This window comes from Triturus cristatus, chromosome 4_1, assembly GCF_964204655.1.
Source record: "Triturus cristatus chromosome 4_1, aTriCri1.1, whole genome shotgun sequence".
Classification (NCBI taxonomy): Eukaryota; Metazoa; Chordata; class Amphibia; order Caudata; family Salamandridae; genus Triturus; species Triturus cristatus.
The window spans coordinates 32,073,713-32,095,061 of NC_140585.1; the positions used below are offsets into that span (position 1 = coordinate 32,073,713).

At 45.2% G+C, this 21,349-nt stretch overlaps 1 protein-coding gene across 1 annotated transcript; it reads right to left on the reverse strand.

Moving 5' to 3' along the window:
• Window positions 1-2,461: 2,461 nt before the first annotated feature.
• On the reverse strand, window positions 2,462-20,784 carry CLP1 (cleavage factor polyribonucleotide kinase subunit 1). Its single transcript, XM_085651406.1, has 3 exons — window positions 20,551-20,784; window positions 15,311-15,928; window positions 2,462-4,419 (listed from the first exon to the last, which is right to left on the reverse strand). The coding sequence occupies exons 2-3, from the start codon at window positions 15,917-15,919 to the stop codon at window positions 3,748-3,750; spliced, it is 1,281 nt and encodes a 426-aa protein (XP_085507532.1). The 5' UTR covers window positions 15,920-15,928; window positions 20,551-20,784; the 3' UTR covers window positions 2,462-3,747.
• Window positions 20,785-21,349: the final 565 nt, after the last annotated feature.

The following is a 21,349-nucleotide window of genomic DNA, read 5'->3' on the forward strand; positions in this document are numbered from 1 at the left end:
CTTACTTACTTTCAAATGCACTCATTCACCTACCCACAGATCGACTGAGAGACTCATGGAAGCAAATCAGAGATCCATTGAGACACTGATGCACCCAGTGATATAGGCACCGAGAGAGTCACGCAGTTTGTTACAGAACCATTGATAGACTGATGCACAATCGCACAGGTCCACTGAAATATTAAAAATATTTACACAGTGATTGAGAGACTATGCATGCAGTTGCAGATTCCACTGAAAGAGTTATACACCGTGTATGGAGATATTAAGGGAGTTATACATGCTATTACAGATTGTTTTAGATAGTAAAATGTTTAGTGTGTCGATTATAATCTACTTTGCAGGTATAAGATTTGTATGTGGTGGCGGCTATTGAATGTCTGCTTTTGTTTGGTCTTTTGGCACCTATATTCAGGGTGATCACTGCTACCAATATCATCGCTGCACCCGGCAGCATCGAGAAAATGGAAAATCGGTTTAAAAGATTGTTTTTATACAAACTCCCTACAAAAATATGACTTAAAACAGTGCAGTAATACATCCCTAGTGTCTGAAATACTATAAAACGTGTGCATATATGTGTTTTACACCTCCCAAAAGAGGTGTGATCGTTGCGGTTACTGAGGTCATTGCGATCATCAGTGTCATCAGGAAGACGGAAAGTAGGGTTCAAACACTTTTTATAAAAAATTGCTGGAAAATATGTGGAGAAAGATGTTTTTAAGCAGTGATTAAGTTAGTAATGTGTGTATTGTAATACTTAGAAGGATTTTTTTAAGTTGAACGTGGTGGTGGTTGTTGAATGTCTGCTTTTGTTTTGTGAGTTCGTGAGGTGATCACGATCGCTGCAACGTCAGTGCAAATATAAAAATTCAACAAAAAAAATATTTAAAAGAAAATGAAAAACAATTTTGGGCTCTTGGGTGATCAAGTTATGAAATAGAATTTTAAAAAACCTTAGAAAAATCACTGAAGAAAACAAAGGTTGCACAGAGTATCTCCACAAGCATCCTCCTTTTGGGTAGTGAAAGGCTGTGGTCCTCTGAATGACCTAGTGATAGGCTGTGATGTCATCAGGGGGTCCTGACCAGGTAATGTTCTAGATTGGGGTCACAATGGGGAATCAATAGTGTAGTCATCCCAGGGAAAGTCAGTGGGCACGACGGCTGACTGTAAGGCCACTTAGGTCCTACACACTGCGTGGGTCTGAGTAGGAAAGAAGGGAGCCTTCTGGTGGAGGCAGTGAGGGCGTTGTGCAAGGACAGTGTGGAGTGGATGATGGTGGTAAATGTAGAGGTGGGCCGAGTGGCAGAGAAAGAGTACTGGTTGCTCTGTCCTTGTATTTCTTTGGTCCCAGCTTGAGGGAGGTAAGCCTAAAAGAACATTCCCCCTCAAATGAGTTTCCCACTTTTGAGGAGAAATTCCAAAGGCAGCAGTGGTGGCGGTTTCGCAGTGATTTTGCCCGTACCCAGGTGAATGAGCAGGCACTCTCGCGTGTGTTCATTTCACTGGAGCCTCTCCAGGATCGGGGCCTCGACATACTCCTCCCCTGGCATTGGCTTTGTGGTTGACTTTGATTTCATATTTAGAGTCAAGAAGGGTTTCTCCATTGATGGGGTCTTGAGCACCGGAGCCTTTGGTGGTGGCTTTGCTCAGTGCTCTTGGAACGGCTTGGGCGAGAGAGCTTAAGGGCGTTGATGCCCTTGGCTGGAGGCTTGCATGGCTCGGGAGCCTTTTACTGGTGCCGTCCAACGCACAAAGGAGTTGGGAACACTTGACTTGCTTTTTTTTGGTGTCTGTGTTCGGGCTTGACATCTGATTCTCTCTGGAGCGGTACTCTACTTCGCCTTATTCTGGGGCCCTGGCTTAGTGATGTGGGTTTTGGGGGACCCAAGGCATACTTGGTCTTTATGAGAGGGTTGGTTTTTTGCACCAGGTCAACATCCTCCATATAATCAGACTCACTCATCAGAAGGTGAGACACAACGGATAGGATCCACCGTATTGGTGCCGAGGACAGGGAAAATTTGCACGCATCGTGATGATCTGCCCAGGGATATTTGAAGTAGCAGAGAAAGTAGTTCCGATAGTGTGTCCGTTCCTTCATCCACGCAACATTCTCTGGTGAGGAAGGACTAAAGACGGTCCTGCACACATCAGGGAGATGAAGTTACTGGAACTCTAATCGCACATCGGTGAAATGAAGGTAATGGAACTCTGTTGAATTTGATGCGATCGATAGGTAATCAAATGGGGCCAACAAAAACACATGTCCATGACTCGACAAACACTGAGCTCTCTCATTTCAGGTAGTAACACAGTGGCGGGAAAAAAAAACCCCTCAAAAAATACCTTGCAAACGTTCAGTCCCACAAAACTATATGGAAGAAGTATGCATACCTACGGCCACACATTCTACGCATGTATATATATGGACAAATAAATACACACACAGTGATGGTCACAGAGGAAAGAATTGGAAAATGTATTTAAAATGTACAAAAACATACTATTCTCATGGCTCAGCTGCTTGCGGAGATCAAAAGCAGAAGGGAGGACAGAGGCATTATGGGGCAGATGTTCTAAGCTTTTTTTGTAGTTGTAAACCCTGAGATACAAAAAAAAAAAAATCACAAGGGTTGTGACCACAAAAGGGTCATTTCTAATGTAAAAAACACATTTTGAGTTGTACAAGATTTTCAGATTCGTAAAATGCGTTCTGCAACCCAAAGCAAATCGCAAATCTGAAAGGACGTAAAAGGGGCATTTCTTCAAAATTGCTATTCAGTATTGAATGTATTTATAGCTTGAAACTACCAATTCTGTCACAAATTACTGACCAGTAACCACCGCCTCAAACGAGGTGGTAACTGATTCACAAAAGGGGTAGAAGACTCACTGGAGCCACTTCTTTTGGAATTTGGTGGTAGACTTGGGGAAGTAAGCAGTGTCTGTCCCTCTGAAGTTTTACAAAAACAGTTTTTAGCAGTGCCGGTTCATTTAAGAATCATGGACTGCTTTCACTTTATAATGAATTTTCGGGATGGTGGTCTGCTGATCCTTGAAGGCCACCATCATCTTTGATTGGAGCCAAATACGGGCGATTTACGTTTTGCAAATTACCAAATGAATATTTATTAGGCAGGTTGTTTTGCTGCCTCTTGTGATGTGTTCATTTGTGAACAGACCTACTAATGCATAGGGCGGTTCACAAAACACGATTCCATTCCCAAAAACTTATTGCACAATTTCAGCCACTTTTTACGAATGGAATAATAGTGCATCTGGCCTTTCTTCCTCAGACATTGCTCTGCAGCACACGGCTGATTCTACACACTTGTGGCCGTATGGTTTCCAGCTTTGGAGCCAGGCTAACAAGAAGAGAAGTGGGCAGGTGAAAGTCAAGGGTCACCACCATTGCGATTTAGAAGAGGAATAATGAATCGAGAGCCTCATAATAGAAGAGAACATTTGAGTTCAAGGTTATTACTCTAATGAGCAAAAAGGAAACATCTTCCTTTCACAAATTTAAGTCTAAAAATACTTTATCAAACTATTTAAAAAAATGCAATTTAGCCTTAATAGTTAACCCAAAACTGACTAGAATGCTGCAAAAATACTTTTAGGTCAATGAAAACCATGAAATTATGCTGTGGCAATAGCTTGGTAGAAAGTCCCTTAGGCAGTATTTTACTCAAGAGACTGAGCATGCATCCATTTGCCATTCTGTTCTCAAGCTGCTGAGACCTATTTCAGATCCATAAAACGGATGTCCATGATGAGGAGGATACCCTTTGGCAGCGGGCGAGGGGCTGGCGACAGCACGGTGAAGACTTGCCGCTCAGGGTCCACGCTACTCACCACAATGAAACCAGCCACACTAGTCTCGGCTATGTTCTCATCTGTGCTGTCAGCAGTACTGACACTCAGTAAATGGTGCACCATGTCTCGACCTGGGGTGACAGGAACCAGTTTCAGTTGATTATCCTCCTGCGACATGCCCAGCGGCAAGCACGAGTCTGGGATGGTAGGAGCTCCCACCTTATATATCTTGACATCTGAAAAGCGTACATCATAAGCATGGGGATAGAAGCTGCCACGATAACCATAGAAATATTCACGGATGCGCTCATCCCTGCACTCCCGACGGAAGTCTTTGGAACGTTCCACCACTCCACCTGATTTAGGGAGGAGCACAGTACGCACAAAGTGGGGCAGGTCCCTCTTGAGCTCATTGTAGATGCGTTCCTGATCCAGAACTACAACAACATCCACCTCAAAGGCAGAAGCAGCATGTACCAGGGCATGATATCCAGAGCCCTTCACCCACCCACAGGTGTTCATAATACAGCCGCTAATGGAGGCCCGATGGTTCACCTCGCAGCGTTGATTGAAGACTTCTGCCAGCCGCGACGTGAGCTAGGGAGCAAGAACACAAAAAGCAGTTTGAGGTATAGATACAGAAAAACAGGTGAAACCAATAAGAGAAACAGAAACTGTGCAAAAGAGTGAAACAGAGTAAGAAGGAACCATAACTGGAGGCGGCAACAAAAATGGAGAAAACCTGAACTGCAAAAGACAAATAGTAATATAATGACAGTCAAAGACGGGAAAAACCAGAAGACCAATCGAAAATATGATTAAGAAAATCTAAGAAGGTAAGGAATGGGGAAAACAGGAATAGAGTAGATAAAGAAAAAAGAGAAATGGGAGAAATTAAGAATGTGCAAGAGAAGTGAGAAAGTTGGGAAAAGCTAGCGGGGGGAGCATAATGTTGAAATATGACGAAGTTTAGAACCAGATAAAGATGCACCATAACTGGCAAGCACCACAAACTTGAAGGTCAGAGGTTATAATCCCAACAGGGTCAACTCTGCCTTTCATCCTTCCACGCTCAAATAAAGAAGTACAGAATATGAAATAACATTGTGTGCTATGGAGTAAAACATTTTGATGCATCTTGATATGGGTTTTTTCCAACAGCTTTTTCCTTCCTGTTGTCCGTGTATCCTAGGCGGAGCTGGTCTTCAGCCCCTAAGTCCGAGCAGTCTGCATACCACACCCCTCCCGACTAATCAAGCCAAATGAAGATCATTTCAGCCGAGTCTATGCGAATCTTGCTCAGAACCTGAAGAATAAAGGGTATGAAAGGAAACAGCTAGTGATGATAAATGTTCCACCTCAACCAAAACATGTTCCTCAGGACTCCTTGCAACGGATATTGGAAGGAACGTTCAACAATGTGTGTTACTGTGTGAGCTCAAAAAAGTCCACCAGAGGATGCCCACTGGTCAAAGATGATCTGAACTAACTGAGTGGAGAAGGAACTTGTGATCAGAAAGATGACGACAACTGTGGCACCAGGTCTGGTGTACAGAAAGGGTGCCAGATGTTTGCAACCAGCCTCTCTGCACTGGTGAGCCCAAGATCAGAGTTGTGGGCTACTTGACAGGGAGCCTGTGACACGAAGCCTCCCTGTTTGTTGATATACTACATTGCAATCATATTGTCCGTTTAGATCAGGACTGAATGGTTGTGAAGGGAGGGAAAGAAGGCCTTGTGGACAATCGAATTGCACACAGGTGCGCAGGAACTGCTCTCCGGAGCCCACACTCCTCGGACCTCCACGTGAGAGCCACACCCTAGGGTTTACGGCATCAGTACCCACCGTGGCAACAACTAGAAGGAGCTGGAAGGACATCCCTGCCAGCAGGTGCTCCTCCGCACGTCACCAGGCTAGAAATGCTGCATTGTTACAGGGGAACAGGATGTGGTTCGACAGATTTCCACTCAAGCTGGAACCCCTATGTGTGGAGACACCACTGGAGAACCTTAATGTTCAAGCGTGCATGCAAGAATAGGAGTTTGCAAGAAACCAGCCGATGTACGGCCTTCAGGACTGGAAAAGGAGCCATTCCCTGATCTGATTGAATTAAGGTTTGAATGTCTCAAATCCCTTCTGTAAGTGGAGGGCTCGAAGGGATGCTGTATCTTGGAGGTGCAGAGAGGGCTCCAGGTGAGATTTGGGAATATCTATTCAAATACACTGATTGAACAGCATGAATGCATTGAGGAAGTGCAGAGTTGCCATGCTTGTTTTGATCCACTCTACCACAGAATCAGCCTTTTCCCCACATATGTCAGAGCCACCGAACAGCAACTCCTCTTATTCTGATTTCTGTAGCCAGAGTTATAAGAATTGTCCAGCCAAGATGGTGCCCACTACGGTAAGTGCTGCTAAACTACTAGCCAGTGCCAGCTCCTGTGAGACACAGCATGAAATAAATTGCATGCGCAAGCCACATGTATTGGGCTTTCCATCTGGCAGCAGCACATTCTCTTTTCACCGCTGTGCCAAATAAAGGAAGCTCAAATCACAGTACTTACTGGCGCTTCTTCTTTCTGGGGTGGGGCAGGTTCAAAGTGATTGCCTTTGTGGTTAAGGACATTTTTTATTTATTTTATAGTTTTATAGCGCGCGAACCAGACCCGTGAGGGTATCAACTCGCTTTACAGGATTAAGGGTGGTATACAAAGCATTAGAAAGGGAGGGACCAATTGGGTAAAATATGGGATACATTATGCAAGAAAAGCACGCAGTCTAAGTTCCCGGCTACATGTGGGATAAAAATTAAAACGGTTAGATACATTAAAAGAGGGCACGCAGTCTCCACTCTTGGGGGGATGCCAAGGAGTGTAGGAATAGGTATCATCCGTAGAAGCCGTGGATAATGCCGAGGTGGAAGGTGGAACATGTCACTGAGGCGATTGTAGTTTAATCATTAGACGAGGTATTTGCCCATTAAGAAGGTTTTGGTCTCCTTTTTAGGGCTCGCGCAGCGAGAGCCCTTTTGTGTGGGGTTTCAAAATGGAGCCTGGAATCACACACGCTTGTGCGTGTGCTTTTCCTTTTGGCTTCTGCGATTGGCCTGTGCGTGCGTGTTTTACACAAAGAAGTCACGCAATAGGCCAAAGGCGGGTGCATTGCTCCGCCCATGGCCTATTGGTGTCTATTACGCGCACCAAAGGCCATGTGGTTTCAATTATCGTGCCCAGACACGGGCGCGATAATTGAAAGCACATGTCTCGCTGTGGCTCACGCACCACTCGCGAGCTTCTTTTCGTTTTTGGATCCATTTCGCAGCGAAGCAACTAAATGAAAGAACGGTTGACGTTGTTTTGTTTATTGGTTTCGTTTTCCGCTGATTTGTGTACTTGGGTACCATCGGCTGTCCGGCCCGTTGGGTACTGATGGTAACCTTAACCATTACGTTTGCGCCCGCAGGTGTGTTCCGCGTACAACACATGTTCCGTTGTTATTGACTGGGATATCGCATGCGATGTGAATTCCATAGATGGGATGATCAGTGTAGGCATACTAATAAAAAAAACAATAAGCACGTGGGTGTTTGTCAAACTGAAAATAATGGAATCCTCGGTTACCAGACGCTGTAATTGTGGCTGCCATGAAAGCACCCATGTCAGTCTGGTGGCCAGCATCAGAAGGGGCTGTGGGTCGAGAGGCCCTCTCTGCGTCTTTGGGTTCGGGAGGTCCATGTTTGACGAGCCTCGAAGCACTCACTGCAGCCCATAGCGGGAAGCGCTCCGACCTGGTTCGATGAAGAATTCTCCACTGGCGAGCACAGGCCAGGGCAAAGTGCAGGCGGGTACTCCCACGCCTCTGACTGGTTTATCTACAGATCGTGAAGCTCCCAAACCAAAGGCTGCGTGTGTGGTGGTTTCTGTCACAGTGATGCGTGTTTCTACATATTTACTGAGAAGAAATTCGTTCTGAGGTAAACGTGGAGAATCCTTCACTACCCATTTTATATGACGGGACAGTCTGCCCATGGTACAGCGTAGAGGGCGCTCTTACTCACTTAATCCAAAGGGGGCATGCTCGGTGGGTTGGGCGCGTGCAGCCGAGATCTTTTGCATATCGACCACGTCGCAGACTGAATCCCTTTGGTGCAACTCAGGATTGAATTCTTGGATTAAAGTAGCATAATTGATTGAGGTAAAACCGTGTATTATTTCAGTGCCAGTTTACACCTGTGTTGGTAAAGTCCCCTACATCGATGGCAGGGACATTATGCTACCATTTTGAGGTCTTGTTTGCAGGCCAAGCCGAGCGCATAAGTGCATAGTGATATTTCCTTTATAGAAACAGGGACAGCCTCCTCTCATTCTCCCCCACCTGCATGCCTGATTTAGGGGCACTGCATCCCCTCTCCTTGACGTCTCCTTTGCGATTGTTGATAGCACTGATCCAAGCAAGAAGCATTTGATGGCTTTGTGCGCTTTACTTTGCCTTCTTTCGGTCTGCCCCGGCTGCTTGCTGACCGATTAAATAATATGCGTTTGGGACTGCTGCACCCCTTTCACTTCAGCTTTTCGGCACACATCGAGGGGGTTGTTTACATGTCTTAATTTCTAGATATTTTATATCAAGTCTTCACAATCCACCTACCATTACACAGTTGGATGTAGAAGAGTAAGGCTACAAGTTCAGTTTTACACATCTCGCAAATTCATTAAATCCATCTTCCATTTTCAGAAAAACCAAGCATGTGCAATGCAATAGGTCTGGCATTACTGAATGTTTGAGCTATTAGTCTATTATTATTATTAGCAATGCCAATAGCTCAAACTTTTATAATGCGAGACCTATTGCATTGCAAATGCTTGTTAAAGTGTGCCAAGGACGGAAGTCTTCTGATGGCGGGAGGGAGAGAGTTCCAAATTCTTGGAGCGGCTCCAGAGAAGACCCGATTGTAGGTTTTTTTCTTCCGGAAGTGTGCTGGTTGCAGCAACAGGTCTTTGGCAGATCGGGAGTTTCTGGATCCTCCGGATATCACGAGTTTTTGGGCGAGAAACGCAGGGGAATTGGAGTAAAGAGCTTTGTGACTAATGCAGGCCAGTTTAAGTTGGATTCTGGCCTCTAGGGGAAGCCAGTTCAGAGCTTTGCGGTGGGGAGAGATGTGGTTGAATTTCTTTGAGCCAGTTAGGAGTCTGGCGGCAGAGTTGAGGCAGGCTTTCAGTGGGACCAGAGTGTTCTTGGGTAGCCCTGTGAGAGTAGAGCATCCATATTCTAGTCTGGAAATGACTAGCGCCTAGATTGCCGTTTTCAGGTCTGAACCATCGAGGAAGGGTTTTAGGTTTCTTGGGTAACTCAGGTGGAATCTGGCCGTTTTGGCCATCGAGTTTATATGGCCACGCATGTTCAGGCTGCCGTCAAGGGTTATTCCAAGGGATTTTGCAGAGTCAACAATGGTAGGAGGGCAGTTTAGTGCTGTGATGGGCTTGATCCATTCCTGGATATCTGGATTGGTTGTGGGTGGGGAGATTAGAAGAAATGCAGTTTTATTTGCGTGGAGTTTAAGCTGGTTGGCGGTGAGCCAATGGACTGTCAGCTTCAGGGCCTCGTTCAGGGAGAAAATGTCCTCAGGGGAAGAGATTTTTATGTAGATCTGTGTATCGTCGGCGTACATAAGGTAGGAGATATTGGCGGCACATAGCACCTCAGTGAGAGGTTCAAGGTAAAGATTGAAGAGCGTAGGGGAGAGGGTTGATCCTTGGGGGACTCCATCCGTAACCGGAGAGGGGGTGGATAGATTACCATTGATGAGGACTCTCGGTTAGCGGTTTTGGAGGAAGGATCTAAGCCATTCAAGGCAGGTGCCATCCAACCCCATCCTGAGTTGGAGGCGTTCCAGGAGAATTTCGTGGTTAACCGTGTCAAAGGCAGAAGAAAGGTCTAGGAGGATTAGGAGACAGGTTTTGCCTTGGTCGAGGGCTTGGAGTGCGTCATCCACGATGTGGAGGAGGGTGGTTTCCATGCTGTGTCCAGGTCTGAACCCGGATTAGAAGTCATCTAGCAGGTGAAAATTGTTGATGTGTAGGCTCAGCTGCTGTTGCACACATTTTTCCAGAACTTCGGCTAGGAGTGGGATATGGGTCTATAGTTCTCAGTGGAAGCAGGGTCCAGCCTAGGTTTTTTTAGGATGGGGACAACTTGGCCAGCCTTGAGCAAATCAGGAATTGAGCCCTGTAGGAGGGAGGTGTTGATTATTGAGGTCCAGGTAGGGATGATAGCCTGAGAGGCGGCAGCTAGAAGGAAGAGGATCATTGAAGTGATTGTTTGGGTTTAGGGAGGCAACAATTCTCGAGATAGAGTGTTCGTCATAGATTTTAAAGTTGGACCAGTGTGCTAGGTTTTTGGGTGAGGTTTGGGAAGACAGCGCGGAGAGAAGAGGTAGAGCTGGAAGATTTTGTTTTAGGTGGCGAGTTGCGGATTTAAGTTCATTTCCTAGGGCAGAGATTTTGTCACAGAAGAAGGATGAAAATTGCTCGCTTGATATTAGGGGTTTAGGTGTTTCTTTGAAGGTTTTCGCTAGTTTGTTGGATTGGTGTTTGACCAAGTCAAACAGCTTGAGAGGTCGATTTTTGGCATTCTCAAGTTCGGTTTTGAAAAAACTCTTTTTTAGAGTTGAGGATTTTCTTATTGTAAGCATTTCTGGCCTGGTGAAGAAGTTTTAGATGGGCTGCTGATGGGTGTTGTTTCTAGTTTCGTTCAGTCTATCGAAGGGATCTCCTCTCCTTGTTGAGGGATCCGCTGAACCAGGGATTCCTGTCTTTGATCTGGGTTCTTTTTAATTTTAGTGGTGCCAGGTCATTGAGAATGTCGGATATGGTTGAGGAATAATGATCCGCTAGGTTGTCGACCGAGGTGCACTGAGGGGGATGGGAGGTGGGGAGGGGGGGTTGGAAGGTCGGTCTCACAACGCGCTGTCAGTTTCTCGTGATCAAGGTTCTTGGTGTCTCTAACCCTTCGTTTGGGAATCACGGGTTGAGGTGTCCATGTCTTGTGGGTGCTGGGCAGGAGGAAGGTGATGGCGTGGTGGTCAGACCAATCACAAGGGTCAATAGAGATAAGTTTGACCGCTGACTTCTTACCAATGATCCAGTCTATGGTGGCGCCTTTCTGATGGGTAGGGAGGGAGCAGGCTTGGGTAAGGGCTTGATCGGAAGTCTCTGATGGCATTGACCTGAGGGTCCTTAAGATCGTTCCAATGCAAGTTGAAGTCGCCAAGGAAAATGTCATTAGAGTTTGGAGAAACCTTGGCTGTGATGATTTCCATGAGGAGGTCCGTGAAGGTGTCATTCTTATCTGGGGGGTGGTAAAAGATGTGTAGTGTGCACTGTTGGGAGGTGTTGCTGGAAATGGAGAGTGCGAGGTATTCGCAGGAATCTGTAGGGTTCACCGGCAGTTCCGTAACACGGAGGTTAGAGCGGTATATGCAGGCAATGCCACCCCCCCTTTTTTTTTTTTTAAATGCCTGTCCATCCTTACGATGTTGTAATTTGGCAGGAGTGAGTGTCAAGTGTAGAAGCAGAGATGGGAACTCTAGCTGGGTTGCTATTGACCACCACTCTGACACGGGGGGTAGCAGATCTTTTAGGGTTGGTTGCAACCGTGTATGTAGGGTGCTCTTCCCTCAGGTCTGAGAGGTATGGGTTGTCAAGGTAGAATCGTAGCTACTGAAGAGGTCAGCCACTTCTTCCCCCGTGAGTTCTGACGGGTTAAGCGTGCCAGGGGTGGGTTTGTAGGTATGGAGGAGAGCAAGAATTTCCTCCTCCGAGAGGTGGCAGGGTTGCTTGCGGGGGGCGCAAGAGTCTCAGGAATAGTGGTAGTGGGTGATGGAGGAGCTCAGTGAAGGGGATGTGGGTCGCATTCTGCGAGAGCCAGAGATTTGAGAAGGAGAGTTCAGTGATGTGAAGGAGGTGCTTTAGGTCCAGAACGGACTTGTGGATGCTCAGTGTTAATTCGGTGGCTCTTCGGTGTAGATTATCAATATCTCTAAGAGAGGTGGGTTCTGGCAGGCAGGGGGCCAGTTGCATGGGAGCGGTTCTGATAGGATGTGCTGGTAGCCTAGAGGTGGGTTCAGGCGGGCCGAGAGCCGGTATCAGGCGAGCGATTCGGATGGGGTGAGGGGGGCAAGGTCGATCAGCGTCCCTATGAGAGGGAAGATCTTGCGGGCAGGGGGCCGAGAGGGTAGGAGCGATTTTGTCGGACTGAGTTGGCAGCCTAGTGGTGGGGCTAAATCGACCAGAGTTCTGGGCCCTATTAGATGTTTCAGTACCAGTGCTGTGGGCCCTAGTAGAAGTGTCAGAAATAAGGAACAGAGTAAACACGATGGAAGAAACGTTCTTTGGTGTAAAGGAGACAATACACATTTATTAAGCAAGATATTGGAGTTATAAAGAATTAGGTCAAAGAGAATTTTCTGGCATTATAGTTCTCAATTTTGAACAATAGCAAGAGGATCTCGACATTTGAACGAAGCAGCGCATTTTCATTCTGATGAAAATAAATCCTCTTGTTATTAAACTATACTATGACGCACTATCTTGACAACAAGTCCCCCATCCCATTAGAGAAGTTTCTGTGACTATAGTTTGGATGGGAATGTACAATGGGAGGGGAACACCACACTACAGGTGGGTTAATGAGGAATGGATCGCCGCGGGGAGTGTCATGTTTTTCTCTCCATTTGCCCAGTTACTGGTACCACTGGTCTTCTAAGCACTGTTTAAGCGATCTCATTTGGAGTTGAGCATTCAGAACAAGATGCAAAAAATGCATTAAAATGCAGGAGGCTCAGTAGACAGGCAATCTGTATGGCTGCCAGGTGTGTTGCCCTCTGAGGTTTGTGACAAACGAGGACAGACGGTAAACTCTCCTCTGAAAAATATATTCTAAAATATGTACCTAAAATGAATACAGAGTAAAACTGTGAAAGATGAAGAATAATGATGAGAGCGTGAGCTCAAGACAGAATGAACAAGCATTTGCAATGCAATAGGTCTCGCATTAATAAAGTTTGAGCTATTGGCATTGCTAATAGGAATGCAACACCAATAGCTCTAACATTCAGTAATGCGAGACCTACTGCATTGCAAATGCTTGTCATAAACTAGTCCTTAGCAAGTTGTGCATAGTGAGTAGACCGAACCCTCCTTTTAAACGAGTATAAGCTATTGGCATTGTAAATAACAATCCCTTTTATTTATTTGTTTTAAAAACCAAAACATAAATAAAAGGCATTGTCATTTACAATGCCAATAGCTCAAACTCCAGTAAATGTGAGACCTATTGCATTGCAAATGCTTGTTTTTATTGCTGATGGAGTGCGGGGCAGGAGGCAGCTACACCTTTGGCACTGCATGCCCTCCCTCATCCAAGATGCCTAATATTCTGTCAGCAATGAGGCCAGTGCTGGCTACGTCATCGCTCTTTTTTTAGGCACTTTTGTTTTCTTTTTAATAACTTTCTGCCTTGCTGCACAGTAGCCGGGCTAAAAACATTGACAAAGGCAATAGCTCACATAGGTGAGACCGATTTGCTTTGCTAGTGCTTGTTTAGTTAATCCTAGTAAAGTCTGCACTGTTGGATGGTCAATGAATTTCTACACCACCATTTAAAAAAGAAAATAAATGTTCATTACCTTTTTTCATTTATATAACGCCTATTAACCCTTGCGTGGGTAGTAAACACTACATGAAAGCAATTACAAATCCAGACAATTTGTGATTTCTGCCACCTTGTGTACTTTAAAGCATCCAGAACTTTCAAGGTCAGAGGCCTCTGTTTCATATCAGTGCGAGTTGGCAAACATGGTTTCTCCTTTAAAACAATAATAACGGTAAAGCACATGGAATGTCACAATTTGAACCGAACCCCCACCGTGGGGTTTTTGTCTTGGGATGTTGTGAATAGCCTGTGGGGGGGGGGGGGGGCATCCTCCAGCCTGGTGGGAGCTCTGATCTCTCACGTTCCTCTGAATGCACGTGAAGATTGACACATGTGGAGGGTCTGGGGCGTGTTATGTAATAAGGAACAGGCTGTTGTCGCACAGAATGGAGAATTTTATGTTTCTGCACTTGCTGTATCTGCAGTTATTATAACTCAAACTAGCGAATATGCTTTATGTTATATAACCACAAAATGCAGTTTTATAACAATGTGAAGCACCATGCCAATCCGGCCGCCTGAATTCTATTAGCTGGAGACTTCAATGCCGCACATAAAGAAGCCAACACTAGTGTGGTGTCCTGGGTGAGATTTCTATGTGAAATGCAACAGAAGCGGAATCCGTTTTTTTAGGCTTAGCCTATAATCCTGCCAAATTCCTCTTCGCAAGTGGAGAGGAAATAATCCTGCCAAATTCCTCTTCGCAAGTGGAGAGGAAAAAAGTGAAGTCCGCCTTTATTTTGCCGAAACTTTTTTTGGGTTAGATTAGCAACCCAATATAATCAGGACGCATGCCATGTTTCGCTGCACGATACCGCCTGCCCTTTGCCTTTATTTTTATCTATGGCAGGCAGCATATCATCAGAATACACGCCAAGAACCGCTTCGTTTTACCGAGGACTGAAACAAACGAGGGTAAAGAGAATGTCTCTGTGAGCCTTGTGCTCAGCTGGCGCCTCGGGCATGTTTACTACGGGAACACATGGGAATGCAAAGCCATTAATCAAGCAGGATGGCTCTGTCTCCCTTCACGCCCAGGGAGGAGGGAGATGGGAGCAGAGCATCAAAGGGTGAGAAGGGAGGGGGGAATGCAAGGGTCAAAGTGGCGAAAGTGATAGTAATGGAGCAGAGCATCAAAGGGCTGGGTGAGAAGGGAGGGGGGAATGCAATGAGCAGAGGAGCAGCTGTGCACGTGCATGTGATCTCGTGCACTCAAGGTTTAGGACAGCCAAAAGTGTGGGTAGCACTTTGAAAATCCCACATATAAAATGTCTCTTCGAGCCTTTGGCTCGCGAGACCTAAAAATGACAAACCAAAAGAGATAAAAAAGGAAAAGGATTCTGATAGCAAGATAGAACAGAGAAAGGAAGACTTGGCCCACAATATACAAGAAGCGAACAATCTGGAAACCAAGAAGCATCAATCTTCGCACCAAGTGCTGCTTTAAGAGGTAAAATAGAAAACCGAAGCAAAGAAGGAAACTGAAAATATGGATCAGAAAAAGCATTGTTCTAAGGAGACCTACCTCTCCATGTATCTGGATTAGCGGTATTCAGAGCAGAACTTTGACAAGAAAATTGGAAACTTACTAGACACAGGGAGAGTTTTTTGATGACAGCTCTGAAAAAGGCTTCACTAGCCATTCGGGGCAAGGAGGTTAACAGCTGGGAAACATTCATAACCGACAACTTCTAATACAGACACATGCAACAAGAAGCCCACCACTACACTAGAGTCAAGAAGCCCACACCCCAAGAAAGGACTATCTTTGCTCACCTTGTTGTACAGCTTGATGTTAGTACCAGGAGTGGTTGAGCCAAAGTGGTAGACCAAAGGAGCCTGCACAGAGAAACTTTCCTCTACATCAGCAGGGCGCTCAATGTACAATGCCCCCATGGTGCCTGGGATAGATACATTGCCCTGCCCCACGTCCAGCTCTACAAATGTTGGCCTGCGTCCCACACGTACTGCATAGTTAAGAAGCAACCGGCAGATAGTAGACTTGCCCACATCAGTGGGGCCCACCACCATCACGCGGGGTCCACGCTCTTCCTCCTTCTCAGCCTGCCTACGCATCTGCTCCAGGGCTGTGTGTATATTGAGGTAGAGGAGCATGGGCGTGTCCTTGGAGACATAAGCCACTTCGGGTTCCCCAGTCAGCATGACAGTACAGCCGTGCCAGGTAAAAACTGCCACTTTGCAGCCAGCATCAAAGATAAACCGTTTGTTTCGGGTGAGTTCAGTTCCATAGATCTCCGCCATTCCAGAGAGCAATTCCAGCTGCACAGACTGAGCTGAATCCACTTCAAAACGCAGTTCTGTTTCTTTCTCCAGCTCGAACTTCAAAGCTGGTGGTCCTTTCTCCTCACTTGGCTCCTCCGCCATGATGCTTCCCTATAGAGATAAGAGGACATTAAATAAAAAATGGAAAAGCTTCCTGGGAATTCAAATACAAACATGTGTCTCAATCTAAAGATTTGTGTGAATGTTGTCCTCTCTGCACACAAAATCAGTGCTAATCTGAGATTCTGTGCCTCAACCATTGGACTGGTCGTTGCAACTTATTGCCCAGAAGAACTAATTTGGGGGATTCTGTGCCCCTATGATGTAGTCTAGATTGTGTGGGGAAGTTCTTGTAGGCATTTAGACAAGGCTCAAAGTAATGGTGCTAGTAGGTGTTAAACTGATCTCCCGAACCACCCACAGCCTCACACATGTATTAGATTTGAGGAACAGTTACTCTGGGGAGACACAGACAGGGCGGATACAAATAAAATGTTGTCAGATGCTCAACGTGGTTCAATGACGAAGTAGGACAAATGAAGCAGTACGTTTATATGTAGCTAAGTTGGAAAAATTATACAGAGGAACTTAAGGTCAGGTTTTCTTTTTCTTAAGATCTGACCAATGACAGGAGAAGATCTGCACTTCACAGATGTAGAACAGTCTGTTGCTGACCATCTCTGCTCTTAAGTAAACAATCTTTTTTTTATGGCTGGGGTGAGCAGCTGTCAGAGCCATGCGAAATCTCACATGGAGCGCATCAGGGATGCAATCCTGCGCACAACAATATGCAGGAGAGAGTAATGAGCAGGTGAAAGGTGTGGCTGTGGGAGGACCTTTCCCTCCCAATATAGCCTACCTTTGTGTGGCTGATTTTGAGGAACATTCCATATGCAATACAAACAAATCATATCACTTCAAGATATGAAAAAGGCTCAGATACATCACTGACGTTTTATTGACCTGACGAGGGCCCATATCCACCGTTCAACATTTTTATGTTTGGCTCAATGCACAAAACTGCAATCTACATTTGACACTTGAATCATCTACATTCGAGCTCTCAGTATTCAAGAGGAATCATGCCTTCTCAACACAAGTCTAAACACAAACCCTGAAGCTTATTAAAATATGACCACCACCATCCAAGCAACTTGAGGGATTATTTGCCATTCAGACACTGTTTACGGACCAGTCGTAACTGCACCACACAATGACTACTTTAAAGAATCTAAAACTCTTAAGAACAAATTGGGAGTGAGTAGCTGCCCTAATCGGCTGCTTGAACTTTATTTGGAAAAAGCTAGGTACTATAATCAGAACTATCGTATAGAAACAAAGGGCAAACCAGAGAACCCAGGCTCAGCAGGAGTTACCTCATTTGGGACAGAATCCCCAAAAATCAAAAAGGATAAATCTTAAAAAGTTGGCATTTACTACAGAATGAGACCAAATAAAGAAACCTCTCTTTTCATACAAAGAGGCCACAATATAAGAGATCGACTTGTCAAAGCTTTTAAAGAACCTATCAAACCTACTATTACCACCACGTGAGGTTTTAACCCCTAGTTGGCTGGGATAAATGCAGTAATTGCTCAGCCTGCAATTCAACACAAAATCATATTGGGGAAAAAACACCAGGAAAGTCTTATATTGTAAATGCTTGTTAATGGTTAATGCAAGTAGGAAAAAAAAATATTTTGCAAAACTTTTGTAAAATATTAAGTACCATTTCTTTGGAGCAACATTTAGTAAAATGTGTTGATGTATGCCAGTATTTCCCCAAAAATATTCATAATGAAAAATCAGTGTAAACAGTTTCAATAAGATTACGGGGAACATAAAAATAATCAAGCACTGGCAAAGCCAATAGGTCTGAAATTGGTGGTTAGCCTTTTGGTTGTATCAATGAGTTAATAGTTTTGGCATGGTTTTTGTAAAACCTTCTTGGTGTGGGAGCTACCAGACCCTCACCATTATAACAAACATTGGCAAAAGCAAAAATAGGTTTTGGTCTCACAAAGAACACATTGCCACAGTAGTACCCAGCACTGAACAAAACTACTTAGTGAGCCAATATGCTTTTTGTGAAAGAGCAGAATGCTGTCACTCACAGTGAAGCCAGCCGATAGACAGAGAGAGAGAGAGAATTTTAATAAACACAAAAGGTCATGGTTAAAGCCAGACCGAATTAGGGGCGTAATTATTAAAGTCTCAAAGGTGGTATATGTCCTAGCATTAAGTGCAGATATATGGCTTTCGTGAATTCACAAACATTTACAAATTTAGGCCAAGAAATAGTACTCCTAGAAAATATTTATGAACTGCATTTTAGCATGAGCAAATATGCATGTGTAGATTTGCTTTTGCAAAAATCTGAGTATTTGCAAGTTTACTTTCCCTCTAACCACTTTTCTCCCAACCCTGGAAGAAGTTTTAAGTCTGCCATTGTAAGGAGTAACTTTCCAACCTTTCTCAGCGTGGGACAAGATTGGAGAAGAGCTGGTGAAAACCCTTAAAATATGAAAGTTAGTAGGTTTGCACAGACTCAAAAGGGTATTCCAACCCTTGGAACTATTGCCTTCACCGCCTTTAGCCCCAGTATGTCGATCTGCAGAAATGTAGCAACATAAGGGAATTGCTAGTATTCAAACCCTACTGTGGTAAGAGCTCTGACATAATCAGAGGCTATATCAGAGTTGTTAAATAACGAGATTGCTGCCATAATTTGTCGCTGCATTACATTGCACAAAAGGGACAAGTGGATTTTGTTACAGGACAACTAGATTTAGGAAGCAACCTGTCCCATGGACAAGTAGATATTTTATTAAATTCATCACGCCTGGTAGGTGCCCAGTACTTTCTGGATATCTTAAGGTTTTAAAGCATATTAGACTCTACTTTGAGCAGTTCTCCTGGTAAGATTTGTTCTACAGAGATACCTTTACATACATTCATATAATACATAGACACATCCTGAACAGAATTATGTTCGGTGTATGCCTTTGTACGGTGTCCACTGCCTGCATGGAATAGTTATGCAAGTGCTCCATAGCAGTCACTGTTGCTTTACTGACATACGATACAGTGCATGAGATATCATGAGTGCGCCTGGTGGCTGCTGCATATCACTTTTTTTAAAGTCTTTTTTTATTGTTTTTCCAACAACTGTAGCTTAGTGAAATGTATATCAATCATGATTGCCTAGCATAAGTTCAGGGTACCTGGTGCTATACAATATCATAGTATTCACAGAAACTGCACTTGTGTGTTGTGGGCTTAAGCGGTCATGTTAGCATTAATTAAGCGATATTAAGAAGAAAAAGTAAAATACGAACAATATAAATTCCAAAGTATGCAGTTGTTACCCTTCGCCCATCTCCCTTCTGGTATCTCAAAAGGGCCACCCCATTTCTCCAATTTTGTGTGCAGTACAACTTTCTTGTAAGGTACCCGCATTCATAGTCTCTTGGACTTCAAAGCTATCTATGAGTAGTGTTTGAATTTCGGTAGTCTGTGTCAATGGGGCCTTATAGCTATCACAGTGGTCGAATATCAGATTTCTGTTCCAGTTTTTCTAGGTATGTATCCCAGAGGTCCAGTGGACGACACGTGGGATCTTCAGCTCTTTTAGCTGCGTGTGTTGCTATCTCGGCTCTGGTCCACTTGGCTAGTGCATATCACTTTATCAAGAAAAATATGAAATAAATGGGACAGATGTAGTAAGCTTTCTGTTATTACTGAGGTTTGTGATCCAAGTGTCTTCACACTGACATTCTTCTTAAAATTAAAAGACAACACTATGGGAAGGGTTTATATTCTACTGAAGGATGCCTAAGCAGGCCAATGACTTGAGTGTTTCTCTTCTGTAGCTCCCTCTGATAGAAAGGTTTAAACAAGTCTAAGTACAAAGTGTCCAGATGCACCTATTCATGTGTCTAGCTTGCACTTTTAATCCAGGTACTGCATTACTGGCAGGGCTGTGTAGAGCAAATAGTATATTTTAAAGAGTACATAAATCTCCATGTACTTCTCAGGATTACAGGAGTACGTAGCTATGGGCCTAGTGCAAGTTTGAAGAGATACATACATTATAAAAGTTGTTGTCAGTGCTTTGCGGAAGACATATTAACTTTGTGTTTTATCATTCAAGCGTGTGCCCATCAGATGACACAGATATCGATAGTAAACGCATTGACAGCTTTATCGGCCTAGTGACAGTGCCGTCCCCACGCCGAGGTCACAGGGTCAAACTGTGCCTTTTATCCTTGCAGGCCCGCGAGCTCGATAGTGTTAAGGACAAGCAGGGGGCTACATTTGCATGAGTGGCATTAGGCGCACCCCCCGAGACCTCGGGTGGGGGTTGTCACTCATCTGCTTCCTATGCAGAGCAGGGTCACTTACATCCCCACCAGGCTGCACCCACCTTGGTGACTAAATGAGCTTTTGTTACAGAACGTATTTCGGGTCCTAGTTACTTGGCAGAAAGTGCATTCTGGGAGTTGTAGTCATAGTGTATGCCTCGCGGGACTCGTTACATGGATTAAAACACTGATTTGTAAAACGAAAACCCGGGACCGGAAGAGCAGGTGAGAGTGAGTGCAACAGCCCCACACCCAGGGGCACACGTGCTTCCGGTGCACAGGCATCCACCACCCGCTCCGGAAGGTGTTTCACGTGACGTAGGTGTGTGGGGGTTTCCCTCACACACCCACAGTCCGGGGGGCTCTCACCTTCAGTCCAAGGCTCCCCTGAACCCGTCCGTCGCCTCCGTTCCTTTACCGGTCCTAGCGCCCGACCCCTTCCGCACCAGGCGGCCCCTGAACCTGCCCGTCGCCTCCGCTCCTTTACCGGTCCTAGCGCCCGACCCTTCCGCACCAGGCGGCCGTGACGTCAGAGCCGCGCGACACCGACGGCGGGAGGACGCCTAATCAGAACAACGAGTTTCCTTCCTGGATTGAAGAGGCATGATCTGATTCGCCCGCTCTTTCACTGCTCGTATTGGACAAAGCTTAGGCAGGCTGTGATTGGCCCACTTTTTGACCTCCTGTTTAACGTAGTTCCAGCAGGCGCTGGGCCAGGAGGCAAACTCTGATTCTATGTCCGGACAGGAGGCTCCGATTATGCTTTCTCATTTCTTTATTAGAAATGCTCAGCAGCCAATTAGAAACACAGTAGATAAAAGAAAAAACTACAGTACCCATGACCACCAGGGTATCACGTGACCAACCATAGAGAGCACTAGTATAAAAGGTTGTGTAGAAAGTCTTACATCCCCTTTCTTTGCTGCTCCGCAGCCAGTTAAGTGCTTTTGTCTTCTTACTTTTGACTTATTTATTGCTTTTATGCTGCATGCTGTGTAGCGCTCACGCTTACATTGTATTTCGCGCGCTCTGTATGCCTGTTCTCGGCGTTTCGCCGTCTCCGTGTGCGTGTGTGGGGGCGTGTGTCTCACCCCCGGTACTCGGGCGCTATGCGCCCGCGTTAGAATTTCATTTGTGGAGTGGGAGACGGGGGCTAGAGGACTCGCAC

Excerpts from the sequence above, each read along its gene's own strand:
- CLP1 (XM_085651406.1), bottom strand. The coding sequence starts at position 15,919 with ATGGCGGAGGAGCCAAGTGAGGAGAAAGGACCACCAGCTTTGAAGTTC. Across the intron at positions 4,420-15,310 it reads ACATCAAGCTGTACAACAAG|CTCACGTCGCGGCTGGCAGA; the intron begins GTGAGCAAAGAT and ends CTTGCTCCCTAG.